The following is an 18,280-nucleotide window of genomic DNA, read 5'->3' on the forward strand; positions in this document are numbered from 1 at the left end:
TGGCTTGCGCCCTGAAAATTTCACCTACTTCTATATCATGTCATAACGGCAGATTAAAGCCATAATGCAGCCAACGGGTGTGGGCAATCCATCATAAAACTCTAATAGTTTAAACATATGTTTTTCAACATAAATATCATATTCTGCAACAGTGTATGTCATTAAATACATTATATATTGAATCGGATTAAAACGAAAGCAGAGCTTATTACGTTTCTCTCCGGATAGATTTACTGACACTAATAAGCAGTACAATGAACACATTGGAAGATGATTTATGTATGAGCAAGTAATATGTTAACAATATTTATTGATGAAAATATTTTAATGCTAGGTATCATATTCAGACTGAGAGATTGGTCGATCATTTTTTGAAAAGATATAAAAGGTTGTCAATGGAGATAAACAGGAGATACAGGAGGGAGAAAGGAAAGCTGGGTACACAACAAAGGGAGATGGGGACACTTCAGATATTCTGAAGCGTTTCGCAATCTTGATGAAATTCTGAACAATAGTAAAGATTCTGCAGTAGATCTCGTGGTCGAAGACTGTAAAACGTATTAACACAAGTATACCACATGATTATAAACATTAAACCCAATTTGATATATTTTAACATAATATTACTCATTGAATACACTTATATTATGCTTGGGTAAGTCACCACTTTATAATTTAATAGATATCGCCATGGGTAATGATTTTTAGAAACAGCTCGAATGCTTGAGTTCATCACAACCTTCGAGCAAGACTTAGGGAGACATCATAACTTGAACATTTCAGCAAGTCTCTTGTTTTCAGGATTTTACAAAGGTAAGAACATTTGAAGCGTTTTAATTTTGTTTCATATTATGTATTTGTATTATTTTTAAGTAATTCAATATCAATGTTACTATGCATATATCTAAGATTATTTCGATAATAAGTATAACATTTATAACTTTCTCGTCGACATGTAGATATATTTATTGTATCTAGAATGGTTATAAGAATATAAAAAACACACGAATAATCAACAATTACGTATCAAATGGACCACTCGGACATTTTGGACGGTGTATGATCGCGAGCTCAATAACTTAACAATCTTTAAAGATGCACTCTTACTCCCAAATAAGACTTACCACAATTAATAATATTGTTTTAAAATGGACGAATAGATGTTGAAAACAATGTTTCTTATGAAGGATGCCAATTTCAAATAAAGGAGCATAAAACACGATATTTCTACCTTATGAGACGAGAGTAGACCACAGTAAATCTTTTAGCATTCACCAATCATTTAATATTGTTCGCGCTTTCTGCTTTTAAATACACGGTTATAAACTTGTTATCAGTAATTAATATTTTCCATAAATGCATTATTTAGTTAAAAGTTGAAGGTGTGTCACTCAAAATGTATGTGTTTTATATATGTATTGATTTAGAATAAGAGTGTCACTTAAAATAAACTTTAAATAATCTGAAATTCACAGAACAATTATATAACGCTATAAACATGTCGTTACAGTCAACTTAATCGAGGTGCGTGTGTACTCGTGTGTTGCATTGGTTAAATCCGAAAATGGTTATGTTTATATAAGTCTTGCTGTTTATGTGTAAAAAAATAATGAAATTAATTGAAAGAGACATCATGCATAACGGATAACATCCACGCCATTAACTACTTTACGCTATAGCATCATTAAATTGCTGTTATCATACTGCATACAATGTGGTTGTTTGATCAGATATATGTGTTTATTTACTTATGTAACTGGCTATATTTCGAAATACATTTACCATCAGTATATGTGCACTGATGTGCATATTGCCTTGTTGAATTTGTAAATACATTTTTAACACTATTAAATACATATTATGTTTACAAAAAAACAACGAATTACAAACGTAAAAAAATGCTCAATTACTTAAATAGTTATCTCGAGCAGCTTTTCCAGAATGACTTTGTCTGTACTGAAATAACTCTCATTTTTTTTTCAAATAACCCCTTAATTTCCATTTAACCATGACTTCAATTTATTATGCTGGTTATTAAGCACTGTGTGTATACCACGTGATGAATAACGTCATAAATGCTAGGTCGGAAGGCAATATTTTGCTTCGAATGAAGACTTAAAACAAAGATAACTTCACTATTCCTTCAAAATTTTAAATGAGCCATAGCGCAGTCTACGCCACTTACGGAGCCCCGCGTTCGGTCTAATACCAGAGTTTGACTGAGAGTTTAGTTTCTTAAACACTTCGACAAACCTTTTCAAATACGGCCGTCTGACGGAGCACTTTCAAAACATTATTTTGGATACAGGGTTGTCGAAGTGTTTGATGAAACTAATCACCTTATCAAACTTCGGTAAGAAAACGAAGGCGGGGCTATTTAAGCGGCATAGACTGCCATTTGTTTTGTTTAAAATAGTGCAGTAAAGGAAAAGTTATCTTTTATTTAAGTCTTTATTCTAAGCAAAATGTTGCCTTCCGACGTAGCATATATGACGTAATTCATCACGTGGTATAATCACACTGTTTAGCGGTTCGCGCATACATATGTTTCAATGTCAACGCCGCACTAGTATGCCCTAGTCAATTGTAACCAGGGCCCCACCAGGTCCGAGAGTATACCGGGGACAGTCGGGAAAATGGGCCGTGTTTTTACCTTCCAGGTAGTCCCGAAGTGCCGGGTGAATGCGGCGGTTTTGTCTTCGCGCCAATATATAGCGGGGAAAGTTCCTTACCTAAGGTCCCTGGGGTACGGGGTGCATTTGTCGAGGATTTTACCAGCAGTTCGTCCCCGCAAGGCGGCGATTTTACCCGGGCTTGGCTGGACCGAAAGTCAAAGATCCTGCTATTCCTCGGACATGGGGGCGCCGTGGTTACAATTGACTGGTGCATTAGTTACACTGGTTACCGAGCACAAGCGTAATTTCTTTAACAGCGTCCGAAATTGCCCCCGTTTTAAAGAAATAATATTTTATTTGAACAGCTCATTTTTTTCTAGTATGTAGTTAACACTGCAGCCGATGCTTTCGCCTTTTTTTATATTTTGAAACGGAAATTGAATGCACGTGCTCCTCAAACGATAATCGGCACGGGCCGCTAATCCACTTATTTATCGCAAAGGCATGTACATATAATCGCGCAAAAAACCTGTACAAATGTGTTACTATATAAAGTATTTAACCACATGCGCCTGATGGTCAAGCAGCGAGTGGGCATGTAAATTTAGCTCCAAAATAGCATGTATAAAGTATATGGTAATGTTGGATAGTTATAAAGCCGAATCTGAAAGTAACATAAAAAATAAAGGGACAGTTTGATTTGGAAAAAGCTACATTGCATTTTTATTGTCTACGGCCTAAGATTTTATCAGATTTCCGATCAAAAGTATTAACATTTTTTCTGTAATGTTTTGATACAAAATGAATATGTTTGTGCGCCAAAATTGTCAGTACTTCCTAATCAACACTGTATTGATGCTTTATCGGGATTGCAGCTTTTAAAAAACAACATATTTGCACTTCTGTAACTAAGAAATGAATTTAATCCACTATTTCATTTACTGAATATCTTTCTTATTTGAACGATATCATCAAGAACTCTCAAGACATCGTTGATTAGGTAGTCTGGGGCATTTTGACACCAAAAAAAAAAGTTATAATGTCGAAAATAAAAGTGGATACGTTTTTATCCAAAATCTGATGAAATCTTCTTTGGTAAAATTTGGTCAACTCCTGATCACCCCAAAACATGACACAAAGAATGTATGTTTTACTCCCGAAAAAGATCGTTCCTCAAAACTAAATAAAATATTGACTTTTGAAACGTTTCTATTTTAGGCCCTCCACGCCAACTTTCGCATTGTGGAAGACCCATAAGTCATTAATGCATGTGTTAGCATTGTTTTACAATACTGAGATACAAAATATAAAAGATGCACTCTTACTCCCAAATACGATTTACCACAATTAATAATATTGTTTTAATATTCCAACAAGGATAAATAAATGTCGAAAACAATGTTTCTTATGAAAGATACCGAGTTGAATTTGAAAGAAATGCGCATAAAACAGGATATTTCTACTTTATAATCATGTATTACTGTTGCGTTTGTAGCTATTAAATACACGCTTATTATATTGTTATCAGTAAATAATATTTTCATTAAATGCATTATATAGTAAGTAGTTGAAAGTTTAACAATCAAAATGTATGTATGTTATACACGTGTATGTATCGATTTGAATAATCGTGTCACTTTAAAGAAAGTATCATGCATTTCAAGCGCTCTGTTGTGCAATTGTAGCATGGCGGAGTGGCAGTCCACGAGTGGCGGGGATATACCAGACAACGCCGTGCGGGCTGGATATGAGGAAAATGGCCAGCCGCTGTTTATTGTCCGGGCTGAGATGGAAGACGGCGTTAAGACGCCCGGCAAAGCGGGTCCTAAGCTTTCGGGGGCACACATCCCTTGGGGCAACAAGGAGGTGGTCGTCGAAAATTACGAAATCCTTGTCCATTCTCCAAACTCGGTCGGATATTACGAGTGGCTACCTTGTTCCGGGGGCGATGTGCCCGAAAACGCGTTTAAGACAAGCGACGGAATTTATATTGGCCGTTGCCACTACGAGGGTGGACTGGTTCCCGGTAAGGTATCCACATCGCACGGCTGCGCTTACATTTCTTACGGAGGAGAGGAAGAGGAGCTCCCGGAATACCAGGTTCTCTGCCGCATTAAATAATTATCAAGTTGTAATAAATAGAAAAAAAACGTGTATACAGTGAATTAGAATACAGATTATTCTTTTGAAAATATTTTAGACATTTCATCGACATTATTTTGTTATGAATTAATTGAAATATAAACCTTAGAAAAAAACATACAAACTTGGACGAAAATGAATGTGATAATGTATTTTTATTAAAGCGATGTTACTACGAAATGATTTTGAATACGTACATAATGATGTATCAGTAACGACAATGTTTGAGATTAAATGCTTAAAGCAATAAAGGTCATGGATGTTTATATTGCATGCGTCTGGTGTTAATGGTGCACTCTTACTCCCAAATAAGATTTACTACAATCAATACAAAAGGGATGAGTAAGTGAAGAATACCGAGTTTAATTTGAAAGAAAGTTGCAGAAAATACGATATTTCTACCTAATGAGACGATAGTAGATCACAGTAAATCATTCAGCATCCACCGATCATTTAATACTTTTGCGTTTCCAGCTATAAAATACACGGTTACAATCTTGTTATCAGTAATTAATTTTTTCCATAAATGCATTATTTGGGAAGTATTTAAACGTATATCACTCAAAATATATGTTTTTTATACATGTGTATGCATTGATTTTGAATAAGAGTGTCACTTTGATAATTATGACCGTGAGTAGATAACCATGTTTTCACGTAATAATTATCATACGACATTATAAGAAAACAATCCTTGCCAATTCACCTATAAACTGTCTATGATACAAATATTCATGTTGATGTCGTTATCACATTCATGATATCCCAGAAAGGATAATGAACGAAGGTTGTCCTGAAAGTTTTTAACCTGTTTTCATACATACAAATCAGGCCTAAACATATTTTATCTGCATGTTACCATCGAAACGCTGTGCATTTTTTGTTAATCATTGAATAATCGTAGCAAACATTTCAAGCTCTGTTTATGGTCCATGAATATGGGAATACTTTTAGATACAGTTTAGCGTCATGCGTCGTGATCATCTATGCTAGATGTGTATTTGCCTTGCAAATAAATCATCTCAACATTAAAGTTGCACTGTCACAGAGTGAACGTTTTGACAACATTTTTTGTATTTATTTGTTTTGGAACGAGCCAATTTATGCGAAAATGCATGGAAATCAGTCATATAAGACTGCTGACAAAAAATCAGATCGCAGATATTCATATTTAAATTAAAAAAATGATGTTTTATGCATTTTTCTTAAACCGTTAGTAACGCTTTTAGCCACTAGACATTAATTTTCAAACGGAAATATGAACATCTGCGATCTGATCTTTTGTCAGCAGTCTGATATCATTGGTTTGCAGATATTCACGCAAAAAATTGCTCATTCCAAGACAAAATATCAGAAAGCTGTCAAAACGGTTAATCTGCGAGAGTGCTGCTTTAACACCAGTGCGTCACATGCAAGCAACAGCAGTTCCCGTTCAGTTTTAAAGGTGCACGCATACTCCTAAATAAGATGTATCATAATTAATACGATTGTTTTAATTTGCCAAAAAGGATGAATAAATATCGAAAACAATGGTTATACTGAAGGATACTGTGTATAATTTGAAAGAAAACACGGTATTTATACCTTATGAGATGATCGTAGATCAGAGTAAATCTTAAAGTAAACCAGTCATTTAACATTTGTGCGTTTTCATCTGTTAAATACACGGTTTCAATCGTGTTATTAATAATTAATATTTTCCATAAATGCATTATTCAGAAAGACGTTAAAAAAGTATCACCAAAAATCCATCTTTGTTATATTGATTATGAATACGAGTGTCAATTTGTTAAAGATCTTAGTCGCGAAGTGAAATTATCTTAGTGTCCTATTTTTGTTCGTTGTCAAAAGTTAAGTACAAAATGACTTAAGGCCACAACAAATTGATCATTTGTTCGTCGGATTTGCCGCACCTAAAATTCGAAAAACGAAAAAAAAATAAAAAAAACTTTTTTTTTGCGCCCGCACTTACTATTTGGCCGCGCATATTATTATTTTTTTTACTTCTGAATTTCCTCTATTTTCTGAAGTTTTTTTACTTAAAATTTGAACCTGCAACGTCGACTTCGCCTTTTTTAAAGGTATTTCCATGCTTTACATTCTCCGCGAGCAAACTTTCCTCGTGTCAGGACAAAATCAGGTCCGGGTAACCGCAAAACAGCCGATATTTGTTGACAGTCTTTTTTGTCGGGAATATTTTGCAGGACGCACCGTTGTTATCTATTTCCGGTATTAATCATTCGGAACTCCTCGGCCATTATTTCAAAAACAACCTCGGATGTATATGGACGGTTTACATACTTAAAAAGTGGTACGTTTAAGTCCGCTGCAAATAGATCGCGTAGTAATCTTATTTAGTAGTTAAATTTTATGACTTAACTCTTGGGAATCGTAACTATGTTTGCAATAATACACTTCACTGACAATCAATTTAAACTGAGAGCAATGAATACAACTCTTAAACACTACATTTAATTAATGCTTTTATTCAAAAAAATACGGACTACTTCAACAGATGTACCGGCATACATCCGAGGTTGTTTTTGAAAAAAATGGCCGAGGAGCTCCGAATGGGTATTAATTTGCAGGATACTTTCAGTTTTCGTTAATGTAAAATACACATTTTTAATTGAAAATTAGTGTCATAGTCAATGGATTATATAAACAGTTTCACAGCGTCGAAGGCAATAATTATTTATGTGTGTTTTAAGTAATTCATTGTTTTGTACTCCAAATTTAGTGTTAAATAATAACTAAATCAGATTTTGAGTGCAAAACTTATATTAAAATACACGGACACTCGACTTACAACGAATGAACATGTTTTCGTGAGTTATTTTTTAAATTCTAAAATGCATTTCTCAGTTTTATACTCGTAATTGATAAAAATAGAAGGACTTGTAAATGTTTCAGAAACAGTCTGTATTTATGCACCATTCAATTGTAACCATGCCCCCTCCCCCCAGGACCGGGGGTATACCGGAGATAGCCGATGAAATGGGCCGTGTTTTCACCTTCCAGGTGGCACCGCAGTGCCGTTGGTTTTACCTGGGGTTGGCTGGACGGGAAGTCAAAGTCCCCGCTATTCCACGGACCATGGGGGTCGTGGTTACAATTGACTAGTGCATTACACATACATGTACATGTACAGTATAAAAATAACATCAGTAAAATCAGAAAATAAAACCTTTTATAAGTAAAATGACTGTTTTAATTTTCTCAATTCTTTGTTCTTATCCATTTGTTTTCTTTGATCGATTTGTAGTGAAGTGGCCTGTTATTAAAGTGGCCTGTTTCTTACGGGCATTGAAGCTATGGAGGGTGTCATGATTTTTTTTCAAGGCACAGACCTATAAACCATTGGTTCGTGGTAAAGGTGAGGTCTTGAAAGGGAAACATCTTTATTCCACCACCTGCTCTAATATAATGACCGGTGCCACATTTGCAGATTTGTTTAGTACTGCTTCAATTGTGTTGTCCCGCAATTTAATCGGCAGTGTCTTAAGTAATAGTAAAGCACTGGATCTTATTGCCATTTGTTATATATTGGGACAGATTTTCATGTGATACAATCAAAACCGTTTCATTTATATTTAAACTTCATTTATATTTAAACTAAGAACCTATGTTTGCAATTAAAAAGCATTTCTTGACATATTGCATGATAAATTTAGTAAGATTCTTACTAAATTTATCATGCAATATGTCAAGAAATGCTTTCTTAGAAATAAAGTTTTTAATTTTTATTTTATTTTTTGCCTTGCGCTCGCCTCTGAATTGCCTTAAATTTAAAAAAAGTATTTTAATTTTTTTTTCGCTCGCTCGCTCCTACTTTTTTTGGGCAAAATCCGTAGAACAAATGATCAATTTGTTGTGGCCTAAGCCGGTTTTTAAGATGAACACACAGCAGAAAGAAACAAAAAGAGTGTATGCTGTCTGTGATGCTATTAGATTTTAGATGTTTCGACCTTAAGTCCAGCAGATGAGGTGACATCTGTAACTCATGAAATCATTGATGGAACACACAACTAAAACCTCAATAGAAGAAATGGTTAATATATCCAAAGACATCTATCTAACACAGCCGCCTAATAATTACTCTATAGTTTCTGCGGATAGCTGATCGGATAAACAGGCAATCACAAGAAAAAACATCAAGTTGCGTAGATTTACGTATGCCATGATGGAATGTAATGAGGAATGCACTAGTGGATTTGGGGTGCAGGTGGATGGGGGGAGGGGGTCACAACCGCCTAATAATTACTCTATAGTTTCTGCGGACAACTGATCGGTTAAACAGACAATCACATAAGGAAAACATCAAGAAGCGTGGACTTACGTATGCCATGATGGAAAGTAATGGGGAATGCAATAGCGGTTCAAGGAGGGGTCGCACTCCCTCCCCCTCAAAAATCGTCCAAGTTTACTTTTTAATATGTCAAAATCGGAGATAAAAAGTAATAAAATGCGCGCTTGAACTGTTACAAAATTCTTGGGGAGTACCAACAAACCCCCTGCCAATATTTTAAGCCACATACGTTTCGATTATGATTGAGAAACGCATGTCAATAGGTTGCGCCCCTAAATTACGCCCCCTCTCACGTCAATTCCTGGACCCGCTCCAGAAATGCACCCTTAAAATTGCAGAAGCTATGTTTAATTCTTCAATAGTAACACCTGGAATAACTTTTTCCGACGAAAACAACAGTAAGTATATAGGAACTTTTTTCAGAGAGTGGCACTTTACAATACAGCGGACTAGTGCATGCTTTTTATTATATTTAATACAAAATTTATGTGCCCTATTTTTCCCTATTGTCATTCATGTTGCATGAACCGTTCGGCGTTATAAAATCGTAGTGCGTTTCATTGCTGCACTATAATTTGACAAGCGCGAAGTCATTTGACTAGTTGAAAACGAGGTTTGGATTATCCGCCCTTCTTTTTTATAATCGTTCAATTAATGGTTTATTTCTCACATAATAAGCCATTAAAGCAAACAGAAAAAAGTGTAAATGCCATGATTAGTTCGTATGTTTGTGCGTTCATGCTGACGCGCTTCATGGATTTGAAAAATCCCGACCGAGTGTTAATTCTTTATGAACGCACGAAAAATTCAGACGTTTGACAGAATTCCAGTGGAAACGAAGAAAATCTAATGACGAGGCATATGAGGTCACTGTTGCCGTTTTGACGTCATGTATCGGACTTCATCCTGCACTGAGTATGTTCCGTTTTCTGCACAGATTTAAAACGGCGCAGACGACAATTGCGAATAGACAGTGAGGTACCGCTATTGTTTACAGAAAACATGTATATGTAGATTTAAAACAATAGTTTTAAAGTTCTTTTTCTTTAGATCTTTGTTTCACATACGCAACTGTTAACAAAAACTGGTTTGTTTGTGCACCAGTCAATTGTAACCACGCCCCCCCTCCCTGGTCCGTGGAAATGGGCCGTGTTTTTACCTTTCAAGTGGCCCCGCAGTGCCGGGTGAATGCTGTGGCATTGTCTTCGTGCAAAATATAGCGGGTAATGGGCCTTACTAAGGTCCCTTGGGTGCGGTGGGGCATTTGGCGTGGATTTTTATCATCACTTCGTCCCCGCAGGGCGGGGAATTTACCCGGGGTTGGCTGGACCGAAAGTCAAAGTCCCCGCTATTCCCCGGACCTGGGAGGGGGGGGGGGGCGTGGTTACAATTGACTGATTGACTGGTGCATTAGGGTAACAATCTTTTCAAAAACAGGTAGGGTCGGAAGGATTATATTTTTCATTTTTTTTATTAGGTTTAATATATGGACGTAATTGTCATCTTTTTGGAAAGGTGTTAAAGTAATATTCTGAACAAAGCTTTAAACGTTTAAAACAAGATATTAAATCACAGATTTATTTTAGGCCTTATGAGAGCATTGTGTGTGTTTGCATCGCATTCATAGCCATCCTTACACTAATATTCCTGTTCCGGGCAAGTTGGTGTAACTATAAAAAAACAGACGCAAGGAAATATTGTGTCTTTATTTCATGAAGAAGTGATTTATTGAGTTGATATATACATATATATCAAATATAACCTTTTCTCTTGAATGCCAAGTAATATAATAACTAGTATTAACATGGTGAACATATGTTTGTATTGTTAATTTATTGTTTGTAACATGTCAGGAGAGGAGAGATATATTAATGTTAGTTTTCAACTGTCTCCTCAATCCTTATGCAATGTTCTATAAAATAATTTTAACGACGTATTTTGATGAAATAAAGAATGGTTGAACTTAACATCGGTTTGTATTTATTATATGACAGCAAGTAAATTAATGATCAAACTGAAATGCAATACTTGCAAAAAAGCGATGTTATGGATGTTTATATTAATAGCAATTTGGTTCACATTCAATCCGGTAAAACAAGTAGTAAAGAACAATAAGATAACTTGCAACATACAGAATATAAAAGACAAGAGCAAATCCAAATGTCACTTTCCTATTGCAGCACGTGTGTGCGACGTCATCTTCGTTCGATGATGTCGTCACTATTGCGTCATCATCTGCAGTAGGGTGTTGCATGACATCTCTATGTTTCGCTGATGTAAACGTCACGTAGCCGACGTTTACGCTCGAGTTTTCATAACAACAGCATAGTGGCAATATTGGCCGAAAAAGCATGATAATAAAACACATCAGAGCTACACAACCTATTAAACCGTCTGAGATGTCTATAATATATCGGGTGACTTGAAAATGATCACTTTTATAAATGCGATAAAACGTTGCTTCATAAGCCTGGATCGCATACATGTAAAGAATGAGCTGAAAAACATACAATAAGTATACTCGAATGAACCATCTCTTGTACCATAGCAGGTCTTGTCGAATTTCCTTTATTAAGTAAAACAGTTGGAAGGGTATAAAGAACACTCCGATGGCTGGAAATATGACATAGATTATCCAGTAGAATACGTCATAAGTATAGTCAGTATCACTGGGCGGCCGACCCTGTTTCTTCTGCTGAGCGCTTGTGTAATTGATGGCGAATCGGAGCCAGCCTAGTACGTGCTGAGCAACAAATCCAAACAAACACACACCTTTCATCACTTTAATTTTCCATGGTAATACTCCTTCCATTTCCTCGATGAACAAAACACGCTGTATTGTTCAAATTAATCAAACATTGTCATTCCGGATTAAGTCGATCAGTGACCACGCCCGAATTACGTATAGGCTATTCAGAAGGGGGAATAAACCGGTTTCACATCAAAATGTTTGAAAAACTTGCTATCTCCCTTTGTTCAAAAAGTGGGTCAAGTATGCATGATAAAAATCGAAAGTTGACTAGAGAGCTTTAAATACACAATCATACAGGGAAGTTTTAGCATTTGCGGTATTTTTAACAAATTGTGTTACACTATTTGAAAAATCTAGTGGATCCGTATATACATTAAAGACAGTTTAAGAAACATAATACTTGCACAATGTCGTAACCGTACTGATTTGCCTTATAATGTCGCCTACTTAAAATCTAAATGTTTATGTCTCCTCATCCAAATTGTTCACATCCAGATTCATAATTTAACGCTATTAATAAATGTATTTCTACATTCATTGGCTTTAGAACAACAATATCAACAATATTCCACATAAGTCAAAACGGCTTTTTGATGAATGCAAATGGGCGATATAACTGATAAAAAAGCTGTATAAACACTGTGCTGTAAGTGTTTCATAAAAAGAGCCACCTATGATAATAACTTTATTGAGAAGATTATGCATGAATTATTCCCCCCAAGGCCTTACCATACCGACACGACTTACAGGCAGAGCTGTTATCCCGACATGCCTTTATTGGTCCGACATGCTTAATCCTGGCAAGCGACATGTCATAAACATTAAACAGTACGCAATAAACCATAACACTGATCTTTAATCTGCCTTTAATATCCCCAAGGTCCGAGGGTAAACCGGGGATAGCCGGGGAAATGGGCCGTGTTTTTACCTTCCAGGTAGCCCCGCAGTGCCGGTTGTACGTGGTGGTTTTGTCTTCCGGCCGAATATTGCGGGGAATGAGCCTAACCTAGAGTCCCTTGGGTGCGGGAACATTTGGCGGGGGGTTCACGAGCAGTTCGTCTCCGCCGGTCGGGGACTTTGCCCGGGCTTGGCTGGAGTCAAAGTTCCCGCTATTCCCCGAACCTGGGGGGGGCGTGGTTACAACTGACTGGTGCATTATATATATCTGCCTGGGAAAACATGACTATTGCTATTATCATGCAGATTTTTTGATACATTTACTAACACACGCACACTTACTATGATAGGATGTTTTAACTTGTTAACCATTAACTCCAGAAAAAATGTGTTTGAGTACTTTTTCATTCATTGAATTATTTGTTTACATGCTATGAACATTGTATACTGTTTCATGCAATAAACATATCGTATCATATCTGCAACCTGAGAAAGCAATATGTTTGAAATCAACGCATGTAGATTTAATAAGTTTCGCGACAGATCTTTTCCCTGGTAAATCATCACCTCAGATGGTAAATTCAATCAACTCTCGCTTTACGAGATCTTGAGGAGGCTGACTGTGATGTTTATAACGGGTCGTTGGTCTGTTCAAGGCGAGAATGCTTGAGGCCCTTGCTGTCATCGCTATCGTCGGACTTCTGATCCCAGCTTCTGCTGCAGACTGTGAACGCTGCTTCTCGGCGTTGAAGCCGGTGAAGACGAGCCAGCGGAATTATGTACGAATTTTTTTAACTATGAAACTATTATAAGAAGTCATTAAATTTTATTTACTATGTATTCATTTTGTATTCTTCTCATTTTAAGTTCGATTAACTTACACTTTTTGACCTTAATGGATTATGAAATGTACGTCAAATTGCACCGTCAGTCAGTAAAATACTTAAAGATTCATAAAATGGAGGAGGGCACAACTCCCTGCCCGTCCCCGTTCAGTCCGACATCCCTTAAATATATCCTGGTGGAAACACTTGTGATGAAATGTATTGATATTTCTGACGAAGATTAATGCTAAGCTCTGTATTTTTCATTATCATAAATGTACTATTACAATGCGCTTTGTCAAATAGATTCCTGTTTATTTTGCTGCATCGATATTTGAGGGTTCAATACACTTGATCAGTCCGAAATCATTCATTTGTAGACAAATGTGTTTCTTATCTTTGATAACTAAACATGTTGAGGCAAGATCTTTATTTCTTGTTAATGTTAAAATATGGAGATATTAACAGCATTAAACACGTCTGTTTCTTTATATAGCTATGGTTGTTTACTTAAGTATATATTTTACGTTTTATAACAACAATGTGAACTTATCCATTTCTCAACACAAAATTTTCATGCGTATGTTAAATGATGCTAAAATGATTTAATAATACATGTTCAATGCAAACAACAGGGTTACGCTTAGCAGTCAAACAATAAAAGGAGATCCCGTTAAGATGCTCATGATAAAAATCATACATACATTAGAAAAGAGATACACCACGTCCCAAACAAGATAGAAAGACTACACATGCAGTGGATTAGATTTGTTCCTGTGTGTACAAGTAACTATTAAGTGTTAATGCCATAAGATAAAAAGCGTCATTAAAATATGAATGATTCTGCACCCTTCTACCATCAGCCCTGAGTTGTCTCTTGGCTTGAAACATCTGTCCTTTTGTAGATGTTCAGCTATATCCGGATATGAATGTCTGTATTCTGACAAATGGTTTAATCTATGACACAGCTCACACAAGAAGTACGGCCAACCGGCACCATACTGAGCTTCATACTTGTCTTTCTCTTTCAATAACTTCACATACCGATCTTTGTCACTGGCTAAATTATTGAGATACTCCGCCAGTTTGGCTGGCGATTCAAACTCCGCACTGTTAACGTAAGTTTGTGTTGGAATTACCTTCCGGTAGTCTGCCCCGCCTCTTGCCACTAATATCCAGTCATGGTTGTAATTCATCAAAAACTTCTCAGTTATATAGTCACTGCAGAAAGAGTTTTCAAAAGCAAGATAATACTTATATTTTCCAATCAACCTTTGCACATCATCAGGCTGTATTTTTCCTTTACCACATGAACCATAGATATCTACATCGAGGCCGCTGTTTTGTAACTTCCTTACATAGAGCTCTCGTTTGCTTTGCGTTCTACAATTGCTTACAATCCAGAGAGCGGTTTTGTTTTTGCCAGTAAAGATAGCGTCATAGTCTTTCTCAATAATTGTAGTCCTTGTCTTTATAAAGCCAGCTCCATGAGGCATATCTGTATCCAAATTAAGAGAACTAGACCAATTAACCTGATTTCGCCAGTGCGATGAGCTATACTCAGAAAAGCCACGCCCATAAGGACTCTCTCCAAGTTTGAATATCCATGCCTGGTCTGGATTTTCCCTTTTGAATGGTGGTTGTTGTCCCATGTGTAAGGAGCTCACTGTAAATATAACTGCATCCACATGGTTCACCTCAGAAACTTTATCAGTGGCGACACAGTTACTGTACTCACAATTGGTGAACATCTGTGTTGTGTCTGTTATATTTGTCCCTGGATCCTTATACCAAAGTATACGCTTTTTTGTCAAGTTGCTCTTTCTCCAACTTACACCAGTTTTGTATCTTATTTTCACGTCCATCAAATCGTTCAAGCATTGTCTATTCCAGCATTTCCTTACAATAGCTGTAGTGTTTCCACTACTGTTTACTATTCCACTACTGTTTACTATTCCATTTCTGTTTACTATTCCATTTCTGTTTACTATTCCATTACTGTTTACTACTGCACTATTGTTTACTATTGCACTGTCATTTACTGTAACACTATTGTTTACCACTAATCTAGTTGTTATATGGACAACTGGTACTGTAGTAACAGGGTCATCTACATGCAAATCATTGTTTTTGTGGGTCACCAACCATCCCAATAGTACACTTACACAAATCATAACACAACCTCCCCTCTTTATATATCTGATGTAAAGGCGAGGTATCATGTTACGTCGTATATTTTAAATACTATGACGTAAATTGTCTTATTATCTGCAAATTATCATTGCTTTGACCATTCGTCGGAAAGATAAGAATCTCTCTCTCTCTCAAAAACAATTTATACTGTCCTTCTTGAAATCAGTTCGTCAGAAGGTACATGATGGTTTGTGTTTCGGGTTGTTCATACCCACGTTTTAAAAATGTTCACGAACATTAAAGTATACTTGTATTCATAGTGTATATCTTATTTAACCATTGGTGAACACAACACGTCGATTGTGTTAACAATATGTGCACTGTCAATATATTCGCTGATATGTCTCAATACACAAACCCAATATTATCCGTTTACAATCCAATCAGAACGACATAACACAAAAGCTTCCTTTTTGTGAATGATTTTTATGACTGCGGTGAAAGCGCAAATATTTACACTCACTCGTTCAAATAAGAAATAACGGGGTCAAGTTACAAATCCAGTTTCAAATATCACCGGTATTGCGAACTGTAGATCCTTGATTGTACGGATTAAAATAGTATGCGTATATGATGGGATGAAGATAAAACCGTTTTATAAATTCAATATATCCGATGCAGTAACAAAATAAAGTGATTGGTCGCAAACAGAATTATATATTTCCGTAACTCCCTCGAGAAATGAAACATGTTGTTTCAAATATTTGACATTTCAAGATTTATTCTTTGTAATAATACAAAATGACTTTCACAACGAGGCACCCCCAAGAAGGAAACTGTACATCGTGTGGACCGAACTTTGCGTATATTACTATAAACTGAATTGTATTACATATCATGAATAATAATTCGACAAAGAAACTCCCTGCGCCCCTCCATCTTAAATCGTCCAAGTTTACTTTTCATTTCAGTTTTGGAGAAAAAGGTAATAAATAACGCCCAAAATGCACCATTTCTAGAATTTGCTATTTTTTCTTCGGGGAGAAACCCCAAACCCCCATGCCAACACTTTAAACTAAATATATTTCGTTTTTAAGGGAGGGGCTCATGTCACACGTTTACGCCCCTTTTAACGTCAAATCCTTGATCCACACATCATATAATAGTATGTATTTGTTTAGAAACAATGTTGTTTGTTGAGACCAGTGTGGGGTTTGGTACACGTAACTTAGTTTAACTCCCAGTGAACTCCTGTTTAGTCGACCGTTCCAATGCAATACCCACTCACCCCCGCCCCCCACCCCACAACACTTATAGATACTGTTTTTCCGTTTTGTATCCTGACATTCAACCATTGCCGTTGACTATTGCTTGTATAATAATTTTGTTCTGTTTTAAGACTATTCCGGGTGATTTGGTTCTGATGCGACTTATAGATAACCAATAGTCTGTATTTAATAAAAATTACACACCACTGAGGGTCATATGACATTACAAAGACCGGCCAGACAATCCCCAAAGTTGTATATGGACCGAGGTTTTAGCCGAGGTCCATTCACCTTCGGGAGCTGACTGGCCGTATTATGCCATATGGCCCGAAGTGGTGTGTTATATTTCTTATATTATACCAAACACATTTTTACCATTTAATAATTTTAAAGCGCCTTTGATGTGTTTTATTGAACAACTCTAAAAATGTTATGAATTGCAAGCAGCACTCGCCAATTTTATGACGTCAGCGTTCCATATTATATGACGTCAGCGGTCCATATTATATTTTTGGCGACTTTCGGACCAGCCAAAACCTGCTATGGATCGCTGCCGTCATAAAAAGAGGTTTTTATATTAAAATACATTGATATACGGACCGATCAACTTTATATACATAAAGAAGGGACACATTCATGTAAGGTATAATATTCATAAATAAGATCATGTGCGAGGATGAAAAATCGAAATCCTGTTGCCCACCCCAAGGTGGAATACTCTTAGTGTTTGAACGGCCGTGACAACATTTTATCTATACTTATATCAATAAAACAATAGTTAAAAGGGTTATGGTAACGGCAACAGTAATTGATAAAGCCATTTTGATGTAAGTAGTGTTTACTTTTGTTGTTTGTACGTTAAGTGTCTTTCGTTCTGTGTATTTTGGACCCAAATATTGTGCCTTTAAACGTTCAGGGTATTAACTTTAATAGTTGACTACTTGGCTAGTTTGCATTGAACTATATATATATTTCTGTTATTTCGCTGTATTATTAAATATAACATTTAATATAGTTGTTTTATACTTGATACGTCTGATATTTTTGTCCGAAACAAACGCTCATTGATAAGTATTTTGACCCTGACTAATACCGGTAGACCGAAACTAGTATATACAATGCATAATTCGTTGGACGGTTTCCTTGCACTTGCGTTTAGAGGCTGAGGGATGTACTAATTGTTCAGGATTATCATTCTAAATAATAATTATATTTGTTATATTTAAATTGATTCACCTTCACCTGCTCCTTTTTAATGGAAAAAATGTCTTTAAGCACGAACGATGATTCTTTGCCGTCCTGCATGTTTTCTTCGCATTTACAAAAGAGAAGTTGTCACT

At 36.1% G+C, this 18,280-nt stretch overlaps 1 protein-coding gene across 1 annotated transcript; it reads left to right on the plus strand.

Annotated features, from left to right (window-relative positions):
• Positions 1–714: 714 nt before the first annotated feature.
• On the plus strand, positions 715–4,999 carry LOC128210285 (natterin-3-like). Its single transcript, XM_052914523.1, has 2 exons — positions 715–813; positions 4,301–4,999. The coding sequence occupies exon 2, from the start codon at positions 4,302–4,304 to the stop codon at positions 4,734–4,736; it is 435 nt and encodes a 144-aa protein (XP_052770483.1). The 5' UTR covers positions 715–813; position 4,301; the 3' UTR covers positions 4,737–4,999.
• The last annotated feature ends 13,281 nt before the right edge of the window (positions 5,000–18,280 follow it).

The sequence above is a fragment of the Mya arenaria genome, chromosome 12, assembly GCF_026914265.1.
Source record: "Mya arenaria isolate MELC-2E11 chromosome 12, ASM2691426v1".
NCBI lineage: Eukaryota > Metazoa > Mollusca > Bivalvia > Myida > Myidae > Mya > Mya arenaria.

Bases quoted from the DNA above. Each gene is read 5' to 3' on its own strand.
- LOC128210285 (XM_052914523.1), top strand. From the start codon at position 4,302: ATGGCGGAGTGGCAGTCCACGAGTGGCGGGGATATACCAGACAACGCC.